General features: G+C 38.4%; 2 protein-coding genes across 27 annotated transcripts in view; one reads left to right on the forward strand and one right to left on the reverse strand.

The window, feature by feature from the left end:
• NDUFB2 (NADH:ubiquinone oxidoreductase subunit B2) overlaps nucleotides 1-21,823 on the reverse strand; it is a 1,166,996-nt gene that overhangs the window by 586,097 nt on the left and 559,076 nt on the right. The gene's annotated exons all lie outside the window — the stretch shown is intronic.
• Nucleotides 1-21,823, forward strand: part of KDM7A (lysine demethylase 7A) — a 94,782-nt gene that overhangs the window by 61,160 nt on the left and 11,799 nt on the right. The window contains exons 10-17 of the mRNA XM_050782235.1: nucleotides 4,561-4,652; nucleotides 6,976-7,065; nucleotides 15,801-16,010; nucleotides 17,608-17,732; nucleotides 18,596-18,750; nucleotides 20,315-20,412; nucleotides 20,901-21,049; nucleotides 21,182-21,390. Of these exons, the coding sequence (XP_050638192.1) occupies nucleotides 4,561-4,652; nucleotides 6,976-7,065; nucleotides 15,801-16,010; nucleotides 17,608-17,732; nucleotides 18,596-18,750; nucleotides 20,315-20,412; nucleotides 20,901-21,049; nucleotides 21,182-21,390 (1,128 nt within the window). The remainder of the gene's footprint in view (nucleotides 1-4,560; nucleotides 4,653-6,975; nucleotides 7,066-15,800; nucleotides 16,011-17,607; nucleotides 17,733-18,595; nucleotides 18,751-20,314; nucleotides 20,413-20,900; nucleotides 21,050-21,181; nucleotides 21,391-21,823) is intronic.

Below are 21,823 nucleotides of genomic sequence, written 5' to 3' on the forward strand. Positions count from 1 at the left end.
AGACCTATGTTATAAACTAAAATAATTTAATTTTCAGCATTTGTAAACTTCCTATGAATAAATTCATACTGGTATTCTCTTGTAACCTTTTACTCAGCATTGTTTGTGAGATTCATCCATGTTTTTGTGTGTGCCTGTAGTTCTTTTTCATTGCTAGAGTATTCTGTTGTATGAATATACTGTGAGAGAGAGAGAGATATATATATGTTATATATATATATACACACATACACTGATTCTGCAAGTTTGACGTTTTGGAGTTATTTTTGGTTTTTGGCAATTATGGAAGATGCTGCTAAGAAGTTCTTGTCTTTGTCACCTAGTGCAAGAATTACTCCAGGAAACAGGCCTAATTGCTAGGTCATAGATAGAATTTAGTAGTTGCTGCCAAATTGTTTCCAATTCCCATTTCCATGGCAGGGCAAACAAGTTCCCAAAGCTCTATGCTCTGGCCAACACTTGGTATTGTTAGGTTATAATTTTTGCAAATCTCATGGATATAAAGTAGTATTCTTTGTGCTTTTAATGTGCATTTCCCTGATTATTAATGGAATCGGGTAGTTTTCTTCATATGTGTATAGGCCTTTTGGATTTTCTCTTTAACTGAAGGACAAAATTTCTTAAATTTAAAATAGTATTTTTTCAACTTTTATGGTTAGTGCTTTCTGTGCCTTGTTTAAGTAGTTCTTTCTTATCCCTAGGTCTTGCAGAGATCCTTGTTTTCTAAAAGCTTTTACTTGTGTTTTGCATTTAGGCCTTTAACTCACTTGGAATTGATTTTTTTCTTTTTCTTTCTTTTTTTTTTTTAATGGATGGTGGGAGTATATTTTCACTTGCTTTCGTGTAAATATCCACTTGTCCCAGCACCATATTTTGAGTAATCCATTCTTTTTCTGTTCTTCGTAAACACTGCTCGTCTCCTGTATCGTGTGTTGATACCTGTGTAGGTCTTGGGACATAAACACACATACTCACCCACCCTTCTGTTCCAGTGGGCTAGCAGTCTGTCTCTCCACCAAGCACACACTCTTATTAACCTTCGGTAAGACTTGATATCTGGTAGGTCCTCCTTCTTCAAGTATGTCTTCGTTTTTCTTTCCCCTTTCATTTTTATATAAATTTTTGAGTTACCCTATTACAAGCCAACACCACCCTACCAAACGCAACCAAACAAGTAAATAATAACGTGGAGGTTTTTTTTCCTTTTGAAGGTGTTAACTCTAGAGATCAATTTGGGCAAAATTTGATGTCAGTAAATACTGAGTTTTCTAAAAATGACATGGAACATCTCTGTTTATTTAGATCTTTAATGTCTTTTGGCATTTCTTATTTTTTCTTCTAAAAATTTTGCATAGATATCTCTTGCTAGATTTATTCCAAAGTAGTTCTTTTTTTAGTGCTATTATAAAAACACATATCATTGTATTAGTCTGTTCTTGCATTGCTATAAAGAAATACCTGAGACTGGGTAATTTATAAAGAAAAGAAGTTTGATTGGCTCAGGGTTCCTTAGGCTCTATAGGAAGCACGATGCTGGCATCTGCTTAGCTTCTGGGGAGGCCTCAGGAGACACAACCGTGGTGGAAGGCAAAGGGGGAACAGGAGCAAGATAGGGTGAAGTGGGAGGTGCTGCACACTTTAAAACAACCAGATCTCACAAGAACTCAACTGTCACAAGAACAACACCAAGAGGATGGTGCAAAACCATTCATGAAGGATCCAGCCCAATGATCAAATCACCTCCCACCAGGCCCCACCTGTAACATTTGGGGATTACAATTGAACATGAGATTTGGGTGGGGATGCAGATCCAAACCATATCAGTCATTACTATGTATATACATATGGTTGAACTCACATGACATTTCTGTTTTTTACTTCAAATATAGTCAAATATTAGCAATTTCATATGGTTCAACTTACTAACCATGTGATACTGGAATATAGAAGCAGTTACTTTTTATACTGGTTTTAGCAACCTTGTTAAAATCTATTCTTTAATCATTTATCTGAGGCTTTTGTTTGATTCTCTAATACACAGTCATATACATCCACGTTGAATAATGATAGTCTTGTTCCTTCTTTTCTAATATTTATATCTTTTTTTTTTTTTTCATTGCTTTACCGGGTTGTCTAGGACCTCCAGGGAAATAGTGAATAGAAATGGCAAAGGTGGGCAGCTCTATCTTTGTTCTCAGTCTCAGAAGGAAAGCTTTCAGTCTTTTGCCATTATTACCTTTGTTGTAGGCTTTTTGTTGATAACCTTTATCAAATGCTTATCTATTCTAAGCTAGCTAAGAGGTTGTTTTTTTCCTTTCTTTTAAAAAATGATCAGTAGTAGTTTAATTTTTATCAAAAGCTTTGCCTGCGTATATGAAAAGCTCCATGATTTTTCTTTAACCTTTTAATTTAGTGGTTATATTAATTTATTTTCTATTATTAACTCAACCTATAATTTTTATATACCATTAGGTTAGTATATTGTTTGTATTCTATCTATATGCTTATATTTTATATATTCTATATGTAACTGTGTATTACATATGGGTGTGTGCGTGTGTGCATTTGTTTGATTTTGGCATATGAGTGAAATTGGCTTGTGCTTTGTTTTCTCAGACTGTCCTTGTTAGATTTTGGTATAAAAGTTATGCTAGCCGGCCGGGCGTGGTGGCTCAGGCCTGTAATCCCAGCACTTTGGGAGGCCGAGACGGGTGGATCACGAGGTCAGGAGATCGAGACCCTCCTGGCAGACACGGTGAAACCCCATCTCTACTAAAAATACAAAAAATTAGCCGGGCGAGGTGGCAGGCGCCTGTAATCCCAGCTACTCCGGAGGCTGAGGCAGGAGAATGGCGTAAACCTAGGAGGCGGAGCTTGCAGTGAGCCGAGATCCCGCCACTGCACTCCAGCCTGGGCGACAGAGCGAGACTCCATCTCAAAAAAAAAAAAAAAGTTATGCTAGCCTTAGACAAAATGTTGGGATTGTTCCTTCTGTTTCTGATCTCTGGAGAAGTTTGTGTACAATTGGAAAGATTTCTTTTTTGAATGACTAATAGAACTCACTGATGATCTGGGTCTATAGTTTTCTTTGTGGGAAGATTTTTGACTGCTGAGTCAATATCTTTAGTGATTAAATGACCATAAAGGTTTACCAGATAATTATTGAGTCCATTTGTATAAATTATTTTCTTAAAATGTATCTAGAAATTACATCTAAAATTTGACATTTGTTGGCATAAAGTTCTTCATGTTATCCTCTTACCTACTGAATATCTGTGGCATTTGTAATGACATTGTTTCTATTCTCCATACTGGCTATTCGTGCCTGTTTTCTCTTTATATTAATTTTGTTGGTTTTTTAAAAGAACTTGTTTGAGGCTCTGTTTGCTGTTTTGTTAATTTTTGCTTATGATTTTTATCCTTTTTTTTTTTGGTATTAAAACTTTTTTGTGGGTCTTCAGTTCATTAATTTTCAGCCTTCTAACATAAATATTTAAAGCTGTGCATTTCCCTGTATGTATAGTATACAACACATTTTGATACGTTTTCGTTATTTAACCAACATATTGTCTGATTTCCAGTGTTTTTCTTTGATCCAAATGTTGGTCTATTTTTTACTATCTGCATTTCTTAATTTCTAAACATAGAGGCTTTCTTTAGCTTACCTGCATTATGAACATATATATGGTTTAGATCTTGGACTTTGATGAGACTTGTTTATGGTCCTGGAATATGGTTGAATTTTGTAAGTGTTCTGTGTGTGTTTGAAAAGAACGTGTATTCTGCAGTTGCTGGGTACGATATTCTATTCATGGCCATTGAATCAACTTTATATTGTTCAAATTGAATATATGCCTACTGATTTTTTTGTTTTTGGTTCACTTTATCTCTTACCAAGAGAAATATTTGAAAATCTTCCGCTGTGATTGTGGAGTTATTTCTCCATGTAGTTCTGTCTAGTTATTGTTTTCTATATTTTCATATTGTGTTATTTAGTACAAATTCTAAGTGGTTACATATGTCTTTCTGGTGAATTGAATCCTTGGTCATTATGAAATAACCCTTTATTAATGACAGTTACACCCCCTTTCTTTTGGACTCTTGGTATCTTTTCCCCATCCTTTTATTTTAAACCTTTCTATATTTTTAAATATGGTATGTATGCATATTTAGCTTGTTTAAAAATCTGGCCAGATACAGCAGCTCACACCTATAATCCCAGCACTTTGGAAGGCCAGGGCTCGAGGACTGCTTGAAGCCAGGAGTTTGAGACCAGCCTGAGCAAAATACTGAGACCCCATCTCTACACAAAACAATTAAATCCAGTGAAATGGTCTTTCTTTTTACTGGAGTATTTAGTAAATTACACTTAATGTAATTCTGTTTCTTTTTCTTTCTTGTCTTTTTGGATTGATCGTTTCATATTTCACTTTTTAATCTTTTTATTAATTTGGAAGTTGGATAGTTTTATATTTGGTGGTTACTCAAAATCTGAAGTTAATCCTTTTAACTTGAGAACATTTTAACTTTTTTTTTCTCACCCCATTTCCATTCCTACAGAACTGAGAGAAGATGGTTTCCAGCCTCAAGCTTACCTAGTACAGGGAGTGAAAGCACTGCATACTGCTTTAAAATTATGGATGAAAAAAGAAGTAAGTTGTTTCGACAGTGAAATCACTGTGTTTTATGTTGCAAGATTAGGAAAACAGAGTCCTTGTGCTATTTTGACAGCACATGTGAATGCCAGTAGTAGAGGGAATAGAAATCATGCTTTATATACAACCTCCATTTTATTATTCAGTATATACAAATGTACTGGTTTCTGTTATGAGAATAAAGTATTTAGATATTTCTTTAATCTTTGATCTGGAAAAGAAACTAATTAAAGTATATTTAGGAAATTGACTAAGAAATGAACATATAGATATGGAATAATAATAAATAACATTGAGCTCTTATAGTTGTGCTGTAGTGTGCTGAGAGCACTGTGCTTTGTCTTTATAAACATAATCTCATTTAATCCTCAAAGCCAACTGTGTGAGGTCTAGGTGCTATTGGTACCACAATTCTACATATGGGAAAGCCAGGGTTCAGAGTTAAGTAACTTGCCCAAGAGAACTGGTGAAGTTAGGACTTAAAACTTAGATCTCTGGGACTGCAAAGCCTATGCTCTTTACCACTCTGCTAGATTTATGTAGAAGTGAAGGAAAGGAGAGTCCAAATTTCAAGCATGAGCTTTCCATTTTCATGAAAATATGAGCTAGTTGTTTGCATTTGAATCCCACCACCTCCAGATCTTCATTTAGAATTAGTGTTTCCTTCCCTTATGCATCCATGCTGTATTTCTTGTGCCTATGGGCTTAAAACAAATGTTTATAAAGTAATATATTCGTGTTTCTTTCAACTGGGTCTGTGAGCTCTTGAACAGGGACTGTCTTTCTCATCTTTATTATAACTCCGTGGAACTTTGCACATAATACGATACATGCATATGTGAGCTGATGAAAATACATGTCTATATTTTCTTTTTTTTTTTTTTTTTTTTTTAACAGAGTCTCAATCTGTTGCCCAGGCTGGAGTGCAGTGGTGCGATCTCGGCTCACTGCAACCTCCGCCTCCTGGGTTCGAGTGATTCTCCTGCCTCAGCCTCCTAAGTAGTTGGGACTACAGGTGCGCGCCACCACGCCCAGCTAATTTTTGTATTTTTTAGTAGAAATGAGGTTTCGCCATGTTGGCCAGGCTGGTCTTGAGCTCCTGACCTCAGGTGATCCACCCACCTTGGCCTCCCAAAGTGCTGGGATTACAGTCATGAGCCACTGCACCTGGCTGTGTCCGTATTTATTTCTTGATTGTCCCCTTGAAATAAAAATCTTGCTCTTAAGAAATACTAGGAGACAGTAATTAATAGGTTACTGTCTCAATAATTTTATACTCCCTTTTCACTGTATTATCATTGCTTCATATCTACCAGAGCACAACACTGTGGAAGTATTCAGGAAAATAAAAATCATGTCCTCCACTGTGAAAGACCTTATTGTCTAGGTGACAAGGAAAGCCATAAGCAAATTTAAAACTGTTTAACAAGATAAAAATAAAGCATATGTTGCCAAAACGGTATAATTTGTATCCTACTGAAGGCTTTAGATGTGTGATTCTCAAATTTGTGACTTTATCACTTTATCAGAATTGCCTTTAGAGCTTTTTTTTTTTTTTTTTTTTGAGACGGAGTCTCACTCTTGTGCAGGCTGGAGTGCAGTGGCACAATCTCTGCTCACTGCAGCCTTTGCTTCCTGGGTTCAAGTGATTCTCCTATCTCAGCCTCCCGAGTAGCTGGGATTCCACGCCTGGCTAATTTTTATATTTTTAGTAGAGACGGGATTTCACCATGTTGGCCAGGCTGGTCTGGAACTCCTGACCTCAGGTGATCCGCCAGCCTCAACCTCCCAAAGTGCTGGGTTTACAGGTGTGAGTCACCGTGCCCAGCCTTCCCCTTTCCTATTGATGGGATCTCTTCTATTTTGCTTTTGCCTATTAAAAGAAAAAAAAGTACAAAAATGTATTCAAATTAGACTTCCCAAGAGAAACTAGGATTCCTTTAGTGTCTGTGTTCTCCTTAAAAATCCTTATGCATTATGAATTAAATGTTAAGCTTAATTGGTTACTTTACTAATTAGTAGTAGTAGTTAGAATTACAGTAGGCTTTGAGGAGTAGAGTACAAGGTTACTACTCAATATAAAGCAAAATTAACTGTGAGACAAGTCTGTTTTTAACATAGTCTAAGAGGATTTTGTATGTTAATGAGAATCTCCTTAGAAGGCATTATACCAGCTACACAAACTCTGAAACCTGGCTTACTAGTATTTGGTGATGTCTGTAACAGTCTAGAGAATCCAAAAATTGGTTTAGTAAATTTGTTTTTACATATTAAAGTGTAAATAACTTTGGTTTTCTTATTTTTATTAATCCAAATACAGCTTGTATCTGAACATGCCTTTGAAATTCCAGACAATGTTAGACCTGGACACCTTATTAAAGAACTTTCTAAAGTAATTCGAGCAATAGAGGTAAGAGTAGAAACTGTCATGTAAATGCTTGGTTATTATCTGCTTTGAGAAGCAAATGGATCTATCCCCACTCTACAAGTATTTCAAAACTCTTACACACTTAGAAGAAATATAATGAGCTGAGTATTTGGAGGTTTCTCAGGTTTTCAGGCTTCTGAAGTCCTTGAGAGAAATTTGTAATATTGTATTCTCATGAAGTAATAAGGAAACAGTTACCAGGTTACTTTAGGATACTTAAAAAAATAAAAAATACGAGTATAAACAGTAGAACTTTTAGATCCAATTAATTTCAGCTACCCAGAGAGGAATACATGTTTGTATCATTAGAACAAGAGAAGAAATGTAAGGTGAGTGAGTCAAGCTAGGGAAGCTGGGATGGAGAGAGGGATGTTAAGCAGTAGAGTGGGGCAAGGAGATGCTTAGGTAAATGCCCTTTAATAAAAGCTCAGAAAATCTGATTAGATATTTTAATTTATTAAGAGCTGTTCTTGGTGTTTAAGAAAGGGTGTTTTAAAGTAATTCTTCAAGAAGGTTGTTCTGTTAGTGTCTAGCTTAAATTGAGAGGAAATTAGGTGGAGGAATGGAGGCCAGCTGATGATTTAACAGCTTATATTAGGGCTGTGTTTGGAGAATGAAAAGAGGTATACATTTACAAAATATTAAAATGCTTGGTTTAATATCAATGGATAGAATATGTAATTCTCAGTGTGTTCAGATACAGGAGAAAAATATGTTCTGTTTTTAAAGTGTTATAGTAATCACATTTAAATTGGTTTAGTGTCAAAAGTCATATATCTGATCTTAAATATATATGTAAGTTTATACATATATAAATATCATGCATGATAACCAAAATGAAGAATAAACTTACAATGAAAGGTGTGATTCTATATAAAAAAACTATAAATCTTTACTTATAGAAGTAAAACAATAGTTAAATAAATGGGAGTGTCATCTCTGAAAATGTCAATCAACTCTAAATTAGTATTACAAATTTAAAGTGGTAGAATACACTTGGAAGAATAATTAGACTGTCCCAGAGAGCAGCCGGTCCAGAATGGATCAGGGGAATGAAAGGATCCATATTTGTTATGACCTGAAATTCAAGTTTAGCTGGGTGTCTTATACTTTATCTGGCAATCCTATCCAGGAAGGATGTCTCCAGAGAAAAATATAAAATTATTAGATCACCAAATGTGTTTGAATGTTTGTATTCTTCTAGTGGATAATTTGGGAATCAATTAGTGATTGAATAAGGGAATGTAATGACAATATGTTATGTGTCACTGAGTTAATAATTTTTACTGAGTCCAATTTACTGAATATTGAAGGAAAGGGAGGTATGTGCATGTTTAAGAGAGATGTGTAAGGATTAAGACTTCATCTTGCATGATAGGAATTCAGTAATATCTGAAGCTGAAAACAGTATAAACATGTCATTTTATAATTTGGAGGCAAATAACTGGAGGGAAAACCATTTAGAAGAGTTGGAAGTCCTGGCTATATACCTAGAAGAATTGATAGCAGTGACTCAAACAGGTATTTGTGCATCAATGTTGATAGCAGCATTATCTGCAGTAGCCAGAAGGTAGACCAAGCAACCCAGGTGTCCATCAGCAGGTGAATAGATAAAGTGTGGTACATACTCACAGTGGAATACTACTCAGCCTTATAAAAGAAGGAAATGCTGACTGGGAGGGTTCCAAGATGGCCAAATGGGAACAGCTCCAGTGTACAGTTCCCAGCGTGAGTGACGCAGAAGATGGGTGATTTCTGCATTTCCAACGGAGGTACTGGGTTCCTCTTACTGGGGCTTGTTGGACAGTGGGTGCAGCCCACGGAGCGTGAACTGAAGCAGGGCAGGGCATCGCCTCACCTGGGAAGTGCAAGAGGTTGGGGAATTCCCTTTCCTAGCTAAAGGAAGCCATGACAGATGGTACCTGGAAAATCAGGACACTCCCACCCTAATACTGCGCTTTTCCAACGGTCTTAGCAAACAGCACATGAGGACATTATATCCTGTGCCTGGCTTGGAGGGTCCCACGCTCACGGAGTCTTGCTCACCGCTAGCACAGCAGTCTGAGATTGAACTGCAGGGCGGCAACGAGGCTAGGGGAGGGGCGTCTGCCATTGCTGAGACTCACTAGGTAAACAGAGCTGCCGGGAAGCTCAAACTGGGTGGAGCCCACCACAGCTCATGGAGGCCTGCCTGCCTCTGTAGACTCCACCTCTGGGGGCAGGGGATAGCTGAACAAAAGGAGCAGAAACTTCTGCAGACTTAAACGTCCCTGTCCAACAGCTTTGAAGAGAGTAGTGGTTCTCCCAGCATGGAGTTTGAGATCTGAGAATGGACAGACTGCCTCCTCAAGTGGGTCCCTGACCCCGGAGTAGCCTAACTGGGAGACACCTCCCAGTAGGGGGTGACTGACACCTCATACAGCTGGGTGCCTCTCTGAGATGAAGCTTCCAGAGGAAGGATCAGGCAGCAACATTTGCTGTTCTGCAATATTTGCTGTTCTGCAGCCTCCGTTTGTGATACCCAGGCAAACAGGGTCTGGAGTGGACATCCAGCAAACTCCAACAGACCTGCAGCTGAGGATCCTGACTGTTAGAAGGAAAACTAACAAACATGAAGGACATCCACACCAAAACCCCATCTCTAGGTCACCATCATGAAAGACCAAGGGTAGATAAAACCACAAAGATGGGGAGAAAACAGAGCAGAAAAGCTGAAAATTCCAAAAATCAGAGCACCTCTTCACCTCCAAAGGAATGCAGCTCCTTGCTAGCAATGGAACAAAGCTGGACGAAGAATGACTTTTGACGAGTTGACAGAAGTAGGCCTCAGAAGATCGGTAAACTTCTCCAAGCTAAAGGAGGATGTTCGAACCCATCACAAAGATGCTAAAAATCTTGAAAAAAGATTAGATGAATGGCTAACTAGAATAACCAGCATAGAGAAGACGTTAAATGACCTGATGGAGCTGAAAACCATGGCCCGACAACTGTGTGACACATGCACAAGTTTCAGGAGCCGAATCGATCAACTGGAAGAAAGGGTATCAGTGATTGAAGATCAGATGAATGAAATGAAGTGAGAAGAGAAGTTTAGAGAAAAAAGAGTAAAAAGGAACGAACAAAGCCTCCAAGAAATGTGGGACTATGTGAAAAGAGCAAATCTACGTCTGATTGGTGTACCTGAAAGTGAAGGGGAGAATGGAACCAAGTTGGAAAATGCTTTTCAGGATATTATCCAGGAGAAGTTCCCCAACCTAGCAAGGCAGGCCAACATTCAAATTCAGGAAATACAGAGAACACCACAAAGATACTCCTTGAGAAGAGCAATTCCAAGACCCATAATTGTCAGATTCTCCAAAGTTGAAATGAAGGAAAAAATGTTAAGGGCAGCCAGAGAGAAAGGTCAGATTAACCGCAAAGGGAAGCCCATCAGACTAATAGCGGATCTCTTGGCAGAAACTCTATAAGCCAGAAGAGAGTGGGAGCCAATATTCAACATTCTTAAAGAAAAGATTTTTCAACCCAGAATTTCATATCCAACCAAACTAAGTTTCATAAGTGAAGGAGAAATAAAATCCTTTACAGACAAGCAAATGCTGAGAGATTTTGTCACTACCAGGCCTGCCCTACAAGAGTTCCTGAAGGAAGCACTAAACATGGAAAGGAACAACCAGTACCAGCCACTGCAAAAACATGCCAAAATGTAAAGACCATTGATGCTAGGAAGGAACTGCATCAACTAATGAGCAAAATAACCAGCTGACATCATAATGACAGGATCAAATTCACACATAACAATATTAACCTTAAATGTAAATGTCCTAAATCCTCCAATTAAAAGACATAGACTGGCAAATTGGATAGAGTCAAGACCCATCAGTGTGCTGTATTCAGGAGACCCATCTCACATGCAGAGACACACATAGGCTCAAAATAAAGGGATGGAGGCAGATCTGTCAAGCAAATGGAAAACAAAAGCAGGGGTTGCAATCCTAGTCTCTGATAAAACAGACTTTGAACCAACAAAGATCAAAAGAGACAAGGCCATTACATAATGGTAAAGGGATAAATTCAACAAGAAGAACTAAGTATCCTAAATATATATGCACCCAGTACAGGAGCACCCAGATTCATAAAGCAAGTCCTTAGAGACCTACAAAAAGACTTCAACTCCCACACAATAATAATGGGAGACTTTAACACGCCACTGTCAACATTAGACAGATCAACGAGACAGAAAGTTAAAAAAGATATCCAGGACTTGAACTCAGCTCTGCACCAAGCAGACCTAATAGACATCTACAGAACTCTCCACCCCAAATCAACAGAATATACGTTCTTCTTAGCACCACATCACACTTACTCCAAAATTCACCACATAGTTGGAAGTAAAGCACTCCTCGGCAAATGTAAAAGAACAGAAGCTATAACAAACTGTCTGTCAGACCACAATGCAATGAGATTAGAACTCAGGATTAAGAAACTCACTCAAAACTGCACAACTACATGGAAACTGAACAACCTGCTCCTGAATGACTACTGGGTACATAATGAAATGAAGGCAGAAATAAAGATGTTCTTTGAAACCAATGAGAACGAAGACACAACATACCAGAATCTCTGGGACACATTTAAAGCAGTGTGTAGAGGGAAATTTATAGCACTAAATGGTCACAAGAGAAAGCAGGAAAGATCTAAAATTGATACCCTAACATCACAATTAAAAGAACTAGAGAAGCAAGAGCAAACAAATTCAAAAGCTAGCAGAAGGCAAGAAATAACTTAAGATCAGAGCAGAACTGAAGGAGATAGAGACACAAAAAAACCCTTCAAAGAATCAATGAATCCAGGAACTGGTTGTTTGAAAAGATCAACAAAATTGATAGACCGCTAGCAAGACTAATAAAGAAGAAAAGCGGAGAGGCAATAAAAAATGATAAAAGGGATATCACCACCAATCCCATGGAAATACAAACTACCATCATAGAATACTATAAACACCTCTACACAAATAAACTAGAAAATCTAGAAGAAATGGATACAATCCTGGACACATACACCCTCCCAAGACTAAACCAGGAAGAAATTGAATCCCTGAATAGACCAATAACAGGCTCTGAAATTGAGGCAATAATTAATAACCTACCAACCAAAAAAAGTCCAGGACCAGATGGATTCACAGCCTAATTCTACCAGAGGTACAAAGAGGAGCTGGTACCATTCCTTCTGAAAATATTCCAATCAATAGAAAAAGAGGGAATCCTCCCTAACTAATTTTATGAGGCCAGTATTATCCTGATACCAAAGCCTGGCAGAGACACAACAAAAAAAATTTTAGACCAATATCCCTGATGAACATGGATGCAAAAATCCTCAATAAAATACTGGCAAACCAAATCCAGCAGCACATCAAAAAGCTTATCCAACATGATCAAGTTGGCTTCCTCCCTGGGATGCAAGGCTGTTCAACATAAGCAAATCAGTAAATGTAATCCATCATATAAACAGAACCAAAGACAAAAACCACATGATTATCTCAATAGATGCAGAAAAGGCCTTTCACAAAATTCAACAGCCCTTCATGCTAAAAACTCTCAGTAAATTCGGTATTGATGGAACGTATCTCAAAATAATAAGAGCTATTTATGACTGACCCACAGCCAATATCGTACTGAATGTGCAAAAACTGGAAGCATTCCCTTTGAAAACTGGCACAAGACAGGGATGCCCTCTCTCACCACTCCTATTCAACATAGTGTTGGAAGTTCTGGTCAGGGCAATCAGGCAGGAGAAAGAAAGAAAGGGTATTCAGTTAGGAAAAGAGAAAGTCAAATTGTCCCTTTTTGCAGAGACATGATTTAGAAAACCCCATTGTCTCAGCCCAAAATCTCCTTAAGCTGATAAGCAACTTCAGCAAAGTCTCAGGATACAAAATCAATGTGCAAAAATCACAAGCATTCCTATACACCAATAACAGACAAACAGAGAGCCAAATCATGAGTGAACTCCCATTCACAGTTGCTTCAAATAGAATAAAGTACCTAGGAATCCAACTTACAAGGAATGTGAAGGACCTCTTCAAGGAGAACTACAAACCACTGCTCAACGAAATAAAAGACAACACAAACAAATGGAAGAACATTCCATGCTCATGGATAGAAAGAATCAGTATCATGAAAATGGTACTTTTTTTTTTTTTTTTTACCAAAACAGAGATGTAGACTAATGGAACAGAACAGAGCCCTCAGAATTAATACCACATATCTACAACCATCTGATCTTTGACAAACCTGACAGAAACAAGAAATGGGGAAAGGATTCCCTATTTAATAAATGGTGCTCGGGAAAATTGGCTCATATGTAGAAAGCTGAAACTGGATCTCTTCCTTACACCTTATGTGAAATTTAATTCAAAATGGATTAAAGACTTAAATGTTAGACCTAAAACCATAAAAACCCTAGAAGAAAACCTAGGCAGTTACGTTCAGGCATAGGCATGGGCTAGGACTTCATGACTAAAACACCATAAGCAATGGCAACAAAAGCCAGAATTGACAAATGGAATCTAATTAAACTAAAGAGCTTCTGCAGAGCAAAAGAAACTACCATCAGAGGGAACAGGCAACCTACAAAATGGGAGAAAAATTTTGTAATCTACCCATCTGACAAAGGGCTAATATCCAGAATCTACAAAGAACTTAAACAAATTGACAAGAAAAAATCAGCCCTATCAAAAAGTGGGCAAAGGATATGAACAGACACTTCTCAAAAGAAGACATTTATGCAGCAAACAGACACATGAAAAAATGCTCATCATCACTGGCCATCAGAGAAGTGCAAATCAAAACCACAATGAGATACCATCTCACACCAGTTGGACTGGTGATCATTAAAAAGTCAGGAAACAGCAGGTGCTGGAGAGGATGTGGAGAAATAGGAACACTTTTACACTGTTGGTGGAACTGTAAACTAGTTCAACCATTGTGGAAGACAGTGTGGCGATTTCTCAAGGATCTAGAACTAGAAATACCATTTGACCCAGCCATCCCATTACTGGGTATATACCTAAAGGATTATAAATCTTGCTGCTATAAAGAAACATGCACAAGTATGTTTATTGTGGCACTATTCACAATAGCAAAGACTTGGAACCCACCCAAATGTCCATCAATGATAGACTGGATTAAGAAAATGTGGCACATACACACTATGAAATACTATGCAGCCATAAAAAAGGATGAGTTCATGTCCTTTGTAGGGACATGGATGAAGCTGGAAACCATCATTCTGAGCAAACTGTCGCAAGGACAGAAAACCAAATACCGCATGTTCTCACTCATAGGTGGGAATTGAACAATGGGAACACTTGGACGCAGGGTAGAGAACATCATACACTGGGACCTGTCGTGGGGTGGGGGTAAAGGAGAGGGATAGCTTTAAGAGATACACCTAATGTAAATGACGAGTTAATGGGTGCAGCACACCAACATGGCACGTGTATACATATGTAACAAACCTGCATGTCGTGCACATGTACCCTAGAACTTAAAGTATAATAAAAATTAAAACGAAGGGAATGCTGACACATGCTACAGCGTGGATGAACCTTGAAGATATTTTGCTAAGTGAAGTAAGCCAGTCACCAAAGGACAAATCTTATAAAATTCCACTTATATGAGGTTCCTAGAGGTGTCAAATTCATAGAGAACGCAAGTAGAATCATAGTTGCTAGGGGTTGGTGGGAAGGGAGAATGGGAAATTATTGTGTACTGGGTACAGTTTCAGTTTGTGCAGATGAGAAGGTTCTGGAGATGGATGGCAGTGATGGTTGCACAACACTGTGACTCTACTTAATGCCACTAAACTGTACACTTAAAAATTGTTAAAATGGCAGATTTTATGTTTATGTTACCACAGTAAAAAATTTTGCAAGTGGTTGCCTCTGGAGAATGAGAGTCAGGGATGGGGAAGAGGAGACTGCTATTTTTCATGATATGCTTATAGAATGATTTTTAAAACTACATAGATGTATCATTTTGTTTTTAAAAGTAATTAATTTATTCAAATATGTACGTGAAAAGAATGTTCGTTGTCGGAAAGAACAGCAGCCTAAATGGCTACCAGTAAGTATTAGGTCAGAAAATTAAGCTATATCCATACAGTAGAATGCAACACAGCCTTTAATAAGATATTGAAAATCAAGGCCCACTGCAGTGGCTAATTTAACACCTGTAATCCCAGCACTTTGGGAAGCTGAGGCAGGTGGATCCCCTGAGCTCAGGAGTTCAAGACCAGCCTGGGCAACATGGCAAATCCCTGTCTCTAAAACATTAGCCTGGTGCAGTGGTGTGCGCCTGTAGTCCCAGCTACTTGGGAGGCTAAGGTAGGAGGATTGCTTGAGCCCAGGAGGCAGAGATTGCAGTGAGACAAGATTGCACCACTGCACTTCACACACTGCAGCCTGGGTGACAAGAGCGAGACCCTGACTCAAAAAAAAAAAAAAAAAAATCAAATATGTTCATGTATATTATGTTGGGGAGAGAAGGGATATAAAGGTCTCAGCAAAGCTTTTTGAATCTCAGGGTTTAGTCTTTTTTGTGTTTATATGGTTAAACTGAATGGTTTTTGTTTTCTAAAATATTTTTATGGATGACTAGTTAGTCATGTATGTATGTAGTAGCCTTCTCATAAAAATACTCTGATTTTAATTCTTAAAGGAGGAAAACGGCAAACCAGTTAAATCTCAGGGAATTCCTACTGTGTGTCCAGTTTCACGATCCTCAAATGAAGCAACTTCCCCATACCATTCCCGAAGAAAGATGAGGAAACTTCGAGATCATAATGTCCGAACTCCTTCTAACCTAGACATCCTAGAGCTCCACACAAGGGAGGTCCTCAAAAGATTAGAGATGTGTCCATGGGAAGAGGCAAGTATTATGTTTCATGACAACAAAAAGAAACTTGGCTGTTCCTTAAAGTCTTTAAAGGCTTAATAAGAGAATATAGTCTGACTGTTGTTGATATCTAATCTTGGCTGCAGCATTGTAGAGATCAACCAGTAGTTATGCCTGTGACAGGGAGCGGTGCTAAATCTTTCTAGGTTTTAGTGTAGAATTTGAATGAATAGACCTCATTCGATTGCTGATACGTTTATTGAGTCTTTAGCAAGTACCACTTCCTCTTCTAGGCTCTGGAGAACATTGTGAGCAAAACTTAAGTCCCTGCCCCTCATGAAGCTTCCATCCTAGTTCAAGCTGGAAGGATGGGGAGACAGAGACATATACTAAAATAATACAATTTCAGATGATAAGTGTTACTTTAAAAACCCAAAACAATAGAACAACAGAATAAAGAGGGATGAGGTAAAGCTGGCTGCCTTAGCTAAGGTGGTCAGAGAGTCTCTCAGGTTTGAACCGACAGCTGAATAACAAATAGGAAGAAGTCAAATGGTTACTCGGTGGTTGGAGGAATCACATTACAGGCAGAGGAAGAGCAAATGCTGAAAGCCTCTGCTTGAGCCAGCAGTCAGCCTGGAGGACTGTTAGAATGGGAGACTGTCAGACGAAACTCTTAAACTTTGTGAAGTGCTGGCCTACTGGACAAAGGAGAAAGTGGAAGGCAGTAATGAGATCAGTGTAGCACCTTTGCAGAACATGGTAGTGACTTTCTAGTGAGCTCTGCATCATCCATACTTTTACATCCCAAGTAGGGGATAAGCAACCATTTTAAATGAGTAAGATCGAAGAACCAGGTGCTGTGGTGTGGGCCTGTAGTCCCAGCTACTTAGGAGACTTAAGTCAGGAGGATCATTTAAGCCCAGGAGTTTAAGGCCAACATAGCTAGATCCTGGCTTTTTTTAAAAAAAACAAAAAACCCATATATAAAAAACTTTCTTAAATATTTTAAATTGTATGTAATTATATTGTTTTAAGATTATGTTGTTCTAAACTGTAATCATCAGAGAAGATTAAGCTTATTATGAAAGGTTCTATTTATTATTAAGGGAAAAATCACTATGAAAAGGAAGTCTTTTTTCTACATTAAAAACCAGCTACTACCTTTATGTCGCATGGTGACCCTTGTTCGTAGTGGTAGCAGCGTGGTGACCTGTAAGTTGCTGACTCGGTATTAGATGAAGGATGGGTGAATGGAAAGGCCCAGTAGCTAGCACTTTAGCAGGAAGAAGCAAGGGGAAGAGAGCTAAAATACTCTGAGGCAGCACTTCTCCAGTTTTTCAGCTTTCTGTAAGAATGACATTTCTTTGAATTCACTTTATGCATATTTTATGTTTTACTTTCTAGAATGCATTTCATGGTTAATGGCCCTCCAGAAAGATGAGCCATACTCTTGCTTTGGCTTTAGGAACTCTGGAGTGCCATACTGCTGCATATCCCCAAGCCCAGGTGGCTGCCTGTATCTTTGAGATGCAGAACCATGGGGGAGGTGGTGGTATACTGTATTCTTTCAGTCAAGCAGGGCTACCTGAAGGTGGATGGTAAGTAAGTTCTGCTTTTATATCTTCAGGACATCTTGAGCTCTAAACTGAATGGAAAATTCAACAAACATCTCCAACCATCTTCCACGGTACCTGAATGGAGAGCGAAAGATAATGATCTACGATTACTGCTGACAAATGGAAGAATAATTAAGTATGTAAAGTAAATCAGAGTATCAAATAGATTAATTTTCATTGGGTTTCCTTTGTTCATTTAACCCAGTGATCCTCAACCCTTTTGGCACCAGGGACCGGTTTTGTGGAAGACAATTGTTTCTCAGCCAGGGAATGGTTTTGGGATTAAACTATTCCACCTCAGATCATCAGGCATTAGATTCTCATAAGGAGTGTGTAACCCTTGGACATGTGTAGTTCACAATATGGTTCACGCTCCTGTGACAATCTAATGCTGCCACTGATCTGACAGGAGACAGAGCTCAGGTGGTAATGCTCACTGGCCCACTAACTAACCTCCTGCTGTGCGGCCCAGTTCCTCACAGGCCACGGACTGGTACCAGTCTATGGCCCAGGGGTTGGGGATCCCCGTTTAATCTGTAGTGAGCTCAGTGGCTCACACCCGTAATCCCAAGTTGATTTGGGAGTCTAAGGTGGGAAGATCTCTGCGACTAGGAATTTGAAACTAGCCTGGGCAACTTAGCGAGACTCCATCTCTACAAAAAACTAAAACTAAATTAGCTGGGTGTGGTGGCCATGCCTGTAGTCCTGGCTGCTTGAGAAACTGAGGTGAGAGGATCGCTGGAGCCCAGGAGTTCAAAGTTACAGTGAGCTATGATTGCACCACTACACTGCAGCCAGGGCAACAGAGCAAGACCCTGTCTCAAAAAACAAACAAAAAACAAACCTCAGATCCCTAGTACATACTATTGCACAGTTGATTGAAATATGGGGACAATGTTTCCATTCTCTACTCTTTGTAAATTAAGGGAGAGGGGAATAAATACTGTTTGGCTACAGAGTCTTGCACTATATTCTAACTTTATTTCCTTCTTGATACAGAGATGAAAGACAGCCCTTTGCAGATCAGAGTCTTTATACAGCAGATAGTGAAAATGAAGAGGATAAAAGAAGGACAAAAAAGGCAAAAATGAAGATAGAAGAGCGTTCAAGAATAGAGGGAGTAGAAAATGAAGAATCTCAAAAACCACTGAACAGTATGTTTTAATGGTTATTTTAAAGATCTTTTCATTACTAATATAATATGTAAAGTAACTTGCTAATTTTGAAGTTCTTAAGTTTATAATAGCAGAAAAGTTTTGTGTCCCTAAAACTGTCTTGAAAAATCTGAAGTATGTCTGAGTAGTTCACCCATCAGAGAAGTGCTGAACATGAATGCCCAGTGAGGTGTAGTGGCCAGGCATGGTGTTCTCAGTGAGGGGGATGTATGTGGATTAGGGATGCACTCCTCTAGTCAGTTTTTAAAGAGTCGCTTGAAAGCTCATGCATATTATAGGCCTCTACTCCCCAAAATAAAAGTTTCAAGTTTAATTTAATTTTACATATAACTTCAGGTACCATGTATATGGTTTTCAGAATTAGGAAGTATATATGATTAGCTAATCTGAAGCTGTTAGTAATCCATGTATTGTGGTTTTAATTGATTACTTGTTGACAAGAAGGTCTTTACTGGGTTATTAATTGGTTATCATCAGTATGGCAAAATAGTAACACTCCTTCTCCTTAAGGTCTTTCTTCTTTGAATTAAGCCTTAATTTCTCAACATATTTCAGGATCTCTGTATTCCTTTCTATTTTAAAAAGTAGTTCGAATGAATATTTTGGTACTTGACAAATAAATGTTTCAGATAACTAACATTTAATCCATGTTGAACACCCCAGTTCCTGCTAATTTGAGTAAAATTGGCACTGCTGTAGTTGGTGACTCTGCCTTTGCGCACATGCCAGGTGCTAATCAACAGGAATCCATCGAACCATTGCTCTATGTCAGTGCCTCATGAAAGAGAAAGCCCAGTTTATAAGCATGTTGAATTCACTATCTACGTGAATGCTTTTTATGTTTGGGAAAGTTATCTTTTTGTTTTCTAATGATACAACTAATGCAAAAGGAGAAGTGTGAAATGCATCTAGTAGCTAATTTTAGTTTTTTGTTTTTTTTTTTTTTTTTTTGAGACGGAGTCTCGCTCTGTCGCCCAGGCTGGAGTGCAGTGGCGCGATCTCGGCTCACTGCAAGCTCTACCTCCCGGGTTCACGCCATTCTCCCGCCTCAGCCTCCGAGTAGCTGGGACTACAGGCGCCCGCCACCACGCCCGGCTAGTTTTTTGTATTTTTAGTAGAGACGGGGTTTCACCATGTTAGCCAGGATGGTCTCGATCTCCTGACCTCGTGATCCACCCGCCTCGGCCTCCCAAAGTGCTGGGATTACAGACAGGCTTGAGCCAGCGCGCCCGGCCTAATTTTAGTTTCAACATTTTTCTTCTGGAAAGAAATATAAAACAGTCAATGTATCCAAATAAGGAATATATAATTATGGAAATACCACACTTAATATTTGAGAATATACTTCAGTCTGTATCTTGGCCAATTATGGAGAAAGACCTTAAGGGGAGAAAGAATAAAGAAAATAAAAGTGAAAAAGGAAGGTAGAGCAAGAGATTGAGAGACATCACAAGCTGGGTGGACTTTAAATATCACTTTGTCACCTTGTTCATCATAGTCAAATGACTTTCTATTTTTCTCTCATCTTTTCATTCTTTTTCAGGGTTTTTTACACGTGTGAAATCAGAACTCAGGAGTAGATCATCCGGATATTCTGATATTTCTGAGTCAGAAGACTCTGGACCCGAGTGCACTGCACTGGTACGCCTGAGACCCCGTGGCTTGTACGTTATTTGATGGAAAGATGAGCATCACGTAACTTCTCCTGGAAGGAAGGCAAATGACAGCTTTTCTCAAAGCTTGTCTCTCTGACTTATGTAGCCCAGGGTCTTCTGTGGTGGTCAGTGTACACACACGCCATCATGTGACCATTCACATTTGAGACATAGAGCTTTTGTCTGATTTTGGAAAGGGTAGAGGGAGAGACTCCTTTGCTTATACTATCCTTGTTTCATATTTCTCATGGATTATGTTTTATTTTACCTTGAAGCCTATACTGTGTATTTTTTTAAGGTAGTATGTTCAGCTAGTTAATAGAGATTATCATTTTTTTCCATGTGAAATACAGAAATAATTCCATGATAATTAAGATTCTGACTTTCCCTAGATGTATAAAATCTTTTTGGACTAATTTATACAGACTTGGTCAATTTCTTATGTAGCTTTGTTTCGTGTAATTACTATCTCAGAAAAATAACTTTACCACTGAAGAGTCTGAAAGTTCAGGTGATGAAAAGAAACAAGAAATAACATCCAACTTTAAGGAGGAATCTAATGTGATGAGGAACTTCCTTCAAAAGAGCCAGAAGCCATCTAGAAGTGAAATTCCAATTAAAAGGTAGGCTTGCTGATAGTAGTAAGTCTTATTATATTGTCAGATAAATACTATGAAAATTTTTTTTAGTTTTACATTTTACCAAAAATGTCATCAGAAAAAATAGACTCCTTTTTTGTGTCATCTCCTCTTTAGGGAATGTCCTACCTCGACGAGCACAGAGGAAGAAGCTATTCAGGGCATGCTGTCTATGGCAGGGTTGCACTATTCCACTTGTTTACAAAGGCAGATACAAAGCACAGACTGCAGTGGTGAAAGAAACTCTCTCCAGGATCCCAGCAGCTGCCATAGCAGTAACCCTGAGGTTAGGCAGTTGTATCGCTATCATAAACCAGTGGAATGTGGTAAGAAACATAAAATATCCGTCTCTAAAAAGTAACATATGGTGCCCAACTTAATGGCTCAATAATCCTCATTTAGGTTAGAGATTATGAATAAGCATCTTTAGTTGGAAATGTGTTAAGAAGGTTGACCAAAAAAAAAAGCACAATGCTGACATATCATGTAAGATGGAAGCAGAAGACCTCAAAATGTAAATTACTTGGGATTGACAATTGTGTTCACTAGCATCATTCTTCCATTGTTACTGCAAGCTAGTTAGTATTATTTCCCTTTTACAGACAGGTTGATCAGAGTGGAAGGAGTGTTTTGGTGCCTTAAATGGTCAACTAAGCTTGAACAATCAGCCCTTTTTCCTTTTATGAGAGGAAAAACAAGTTTTGAACTGTTTCTTTCTGATTGAGGCTATTCTTTCTCCTACTTGAAAAGAAAGTATTA

Source organism: Macaca thibetana, chromosome 3 (genome assembly GCF_024542745.1).
Source record: "Macaca thibetana thibetana isolate TM-01 chromosome 3, ASM2454274v1, whole genome shotgun sequence".
NCBI classification, from domain to species: Eukaryota; Metazoa; Chordata; class Mammalia; order Primates; family Cercopithecidae; genus Macaca; species Macaca thibetana.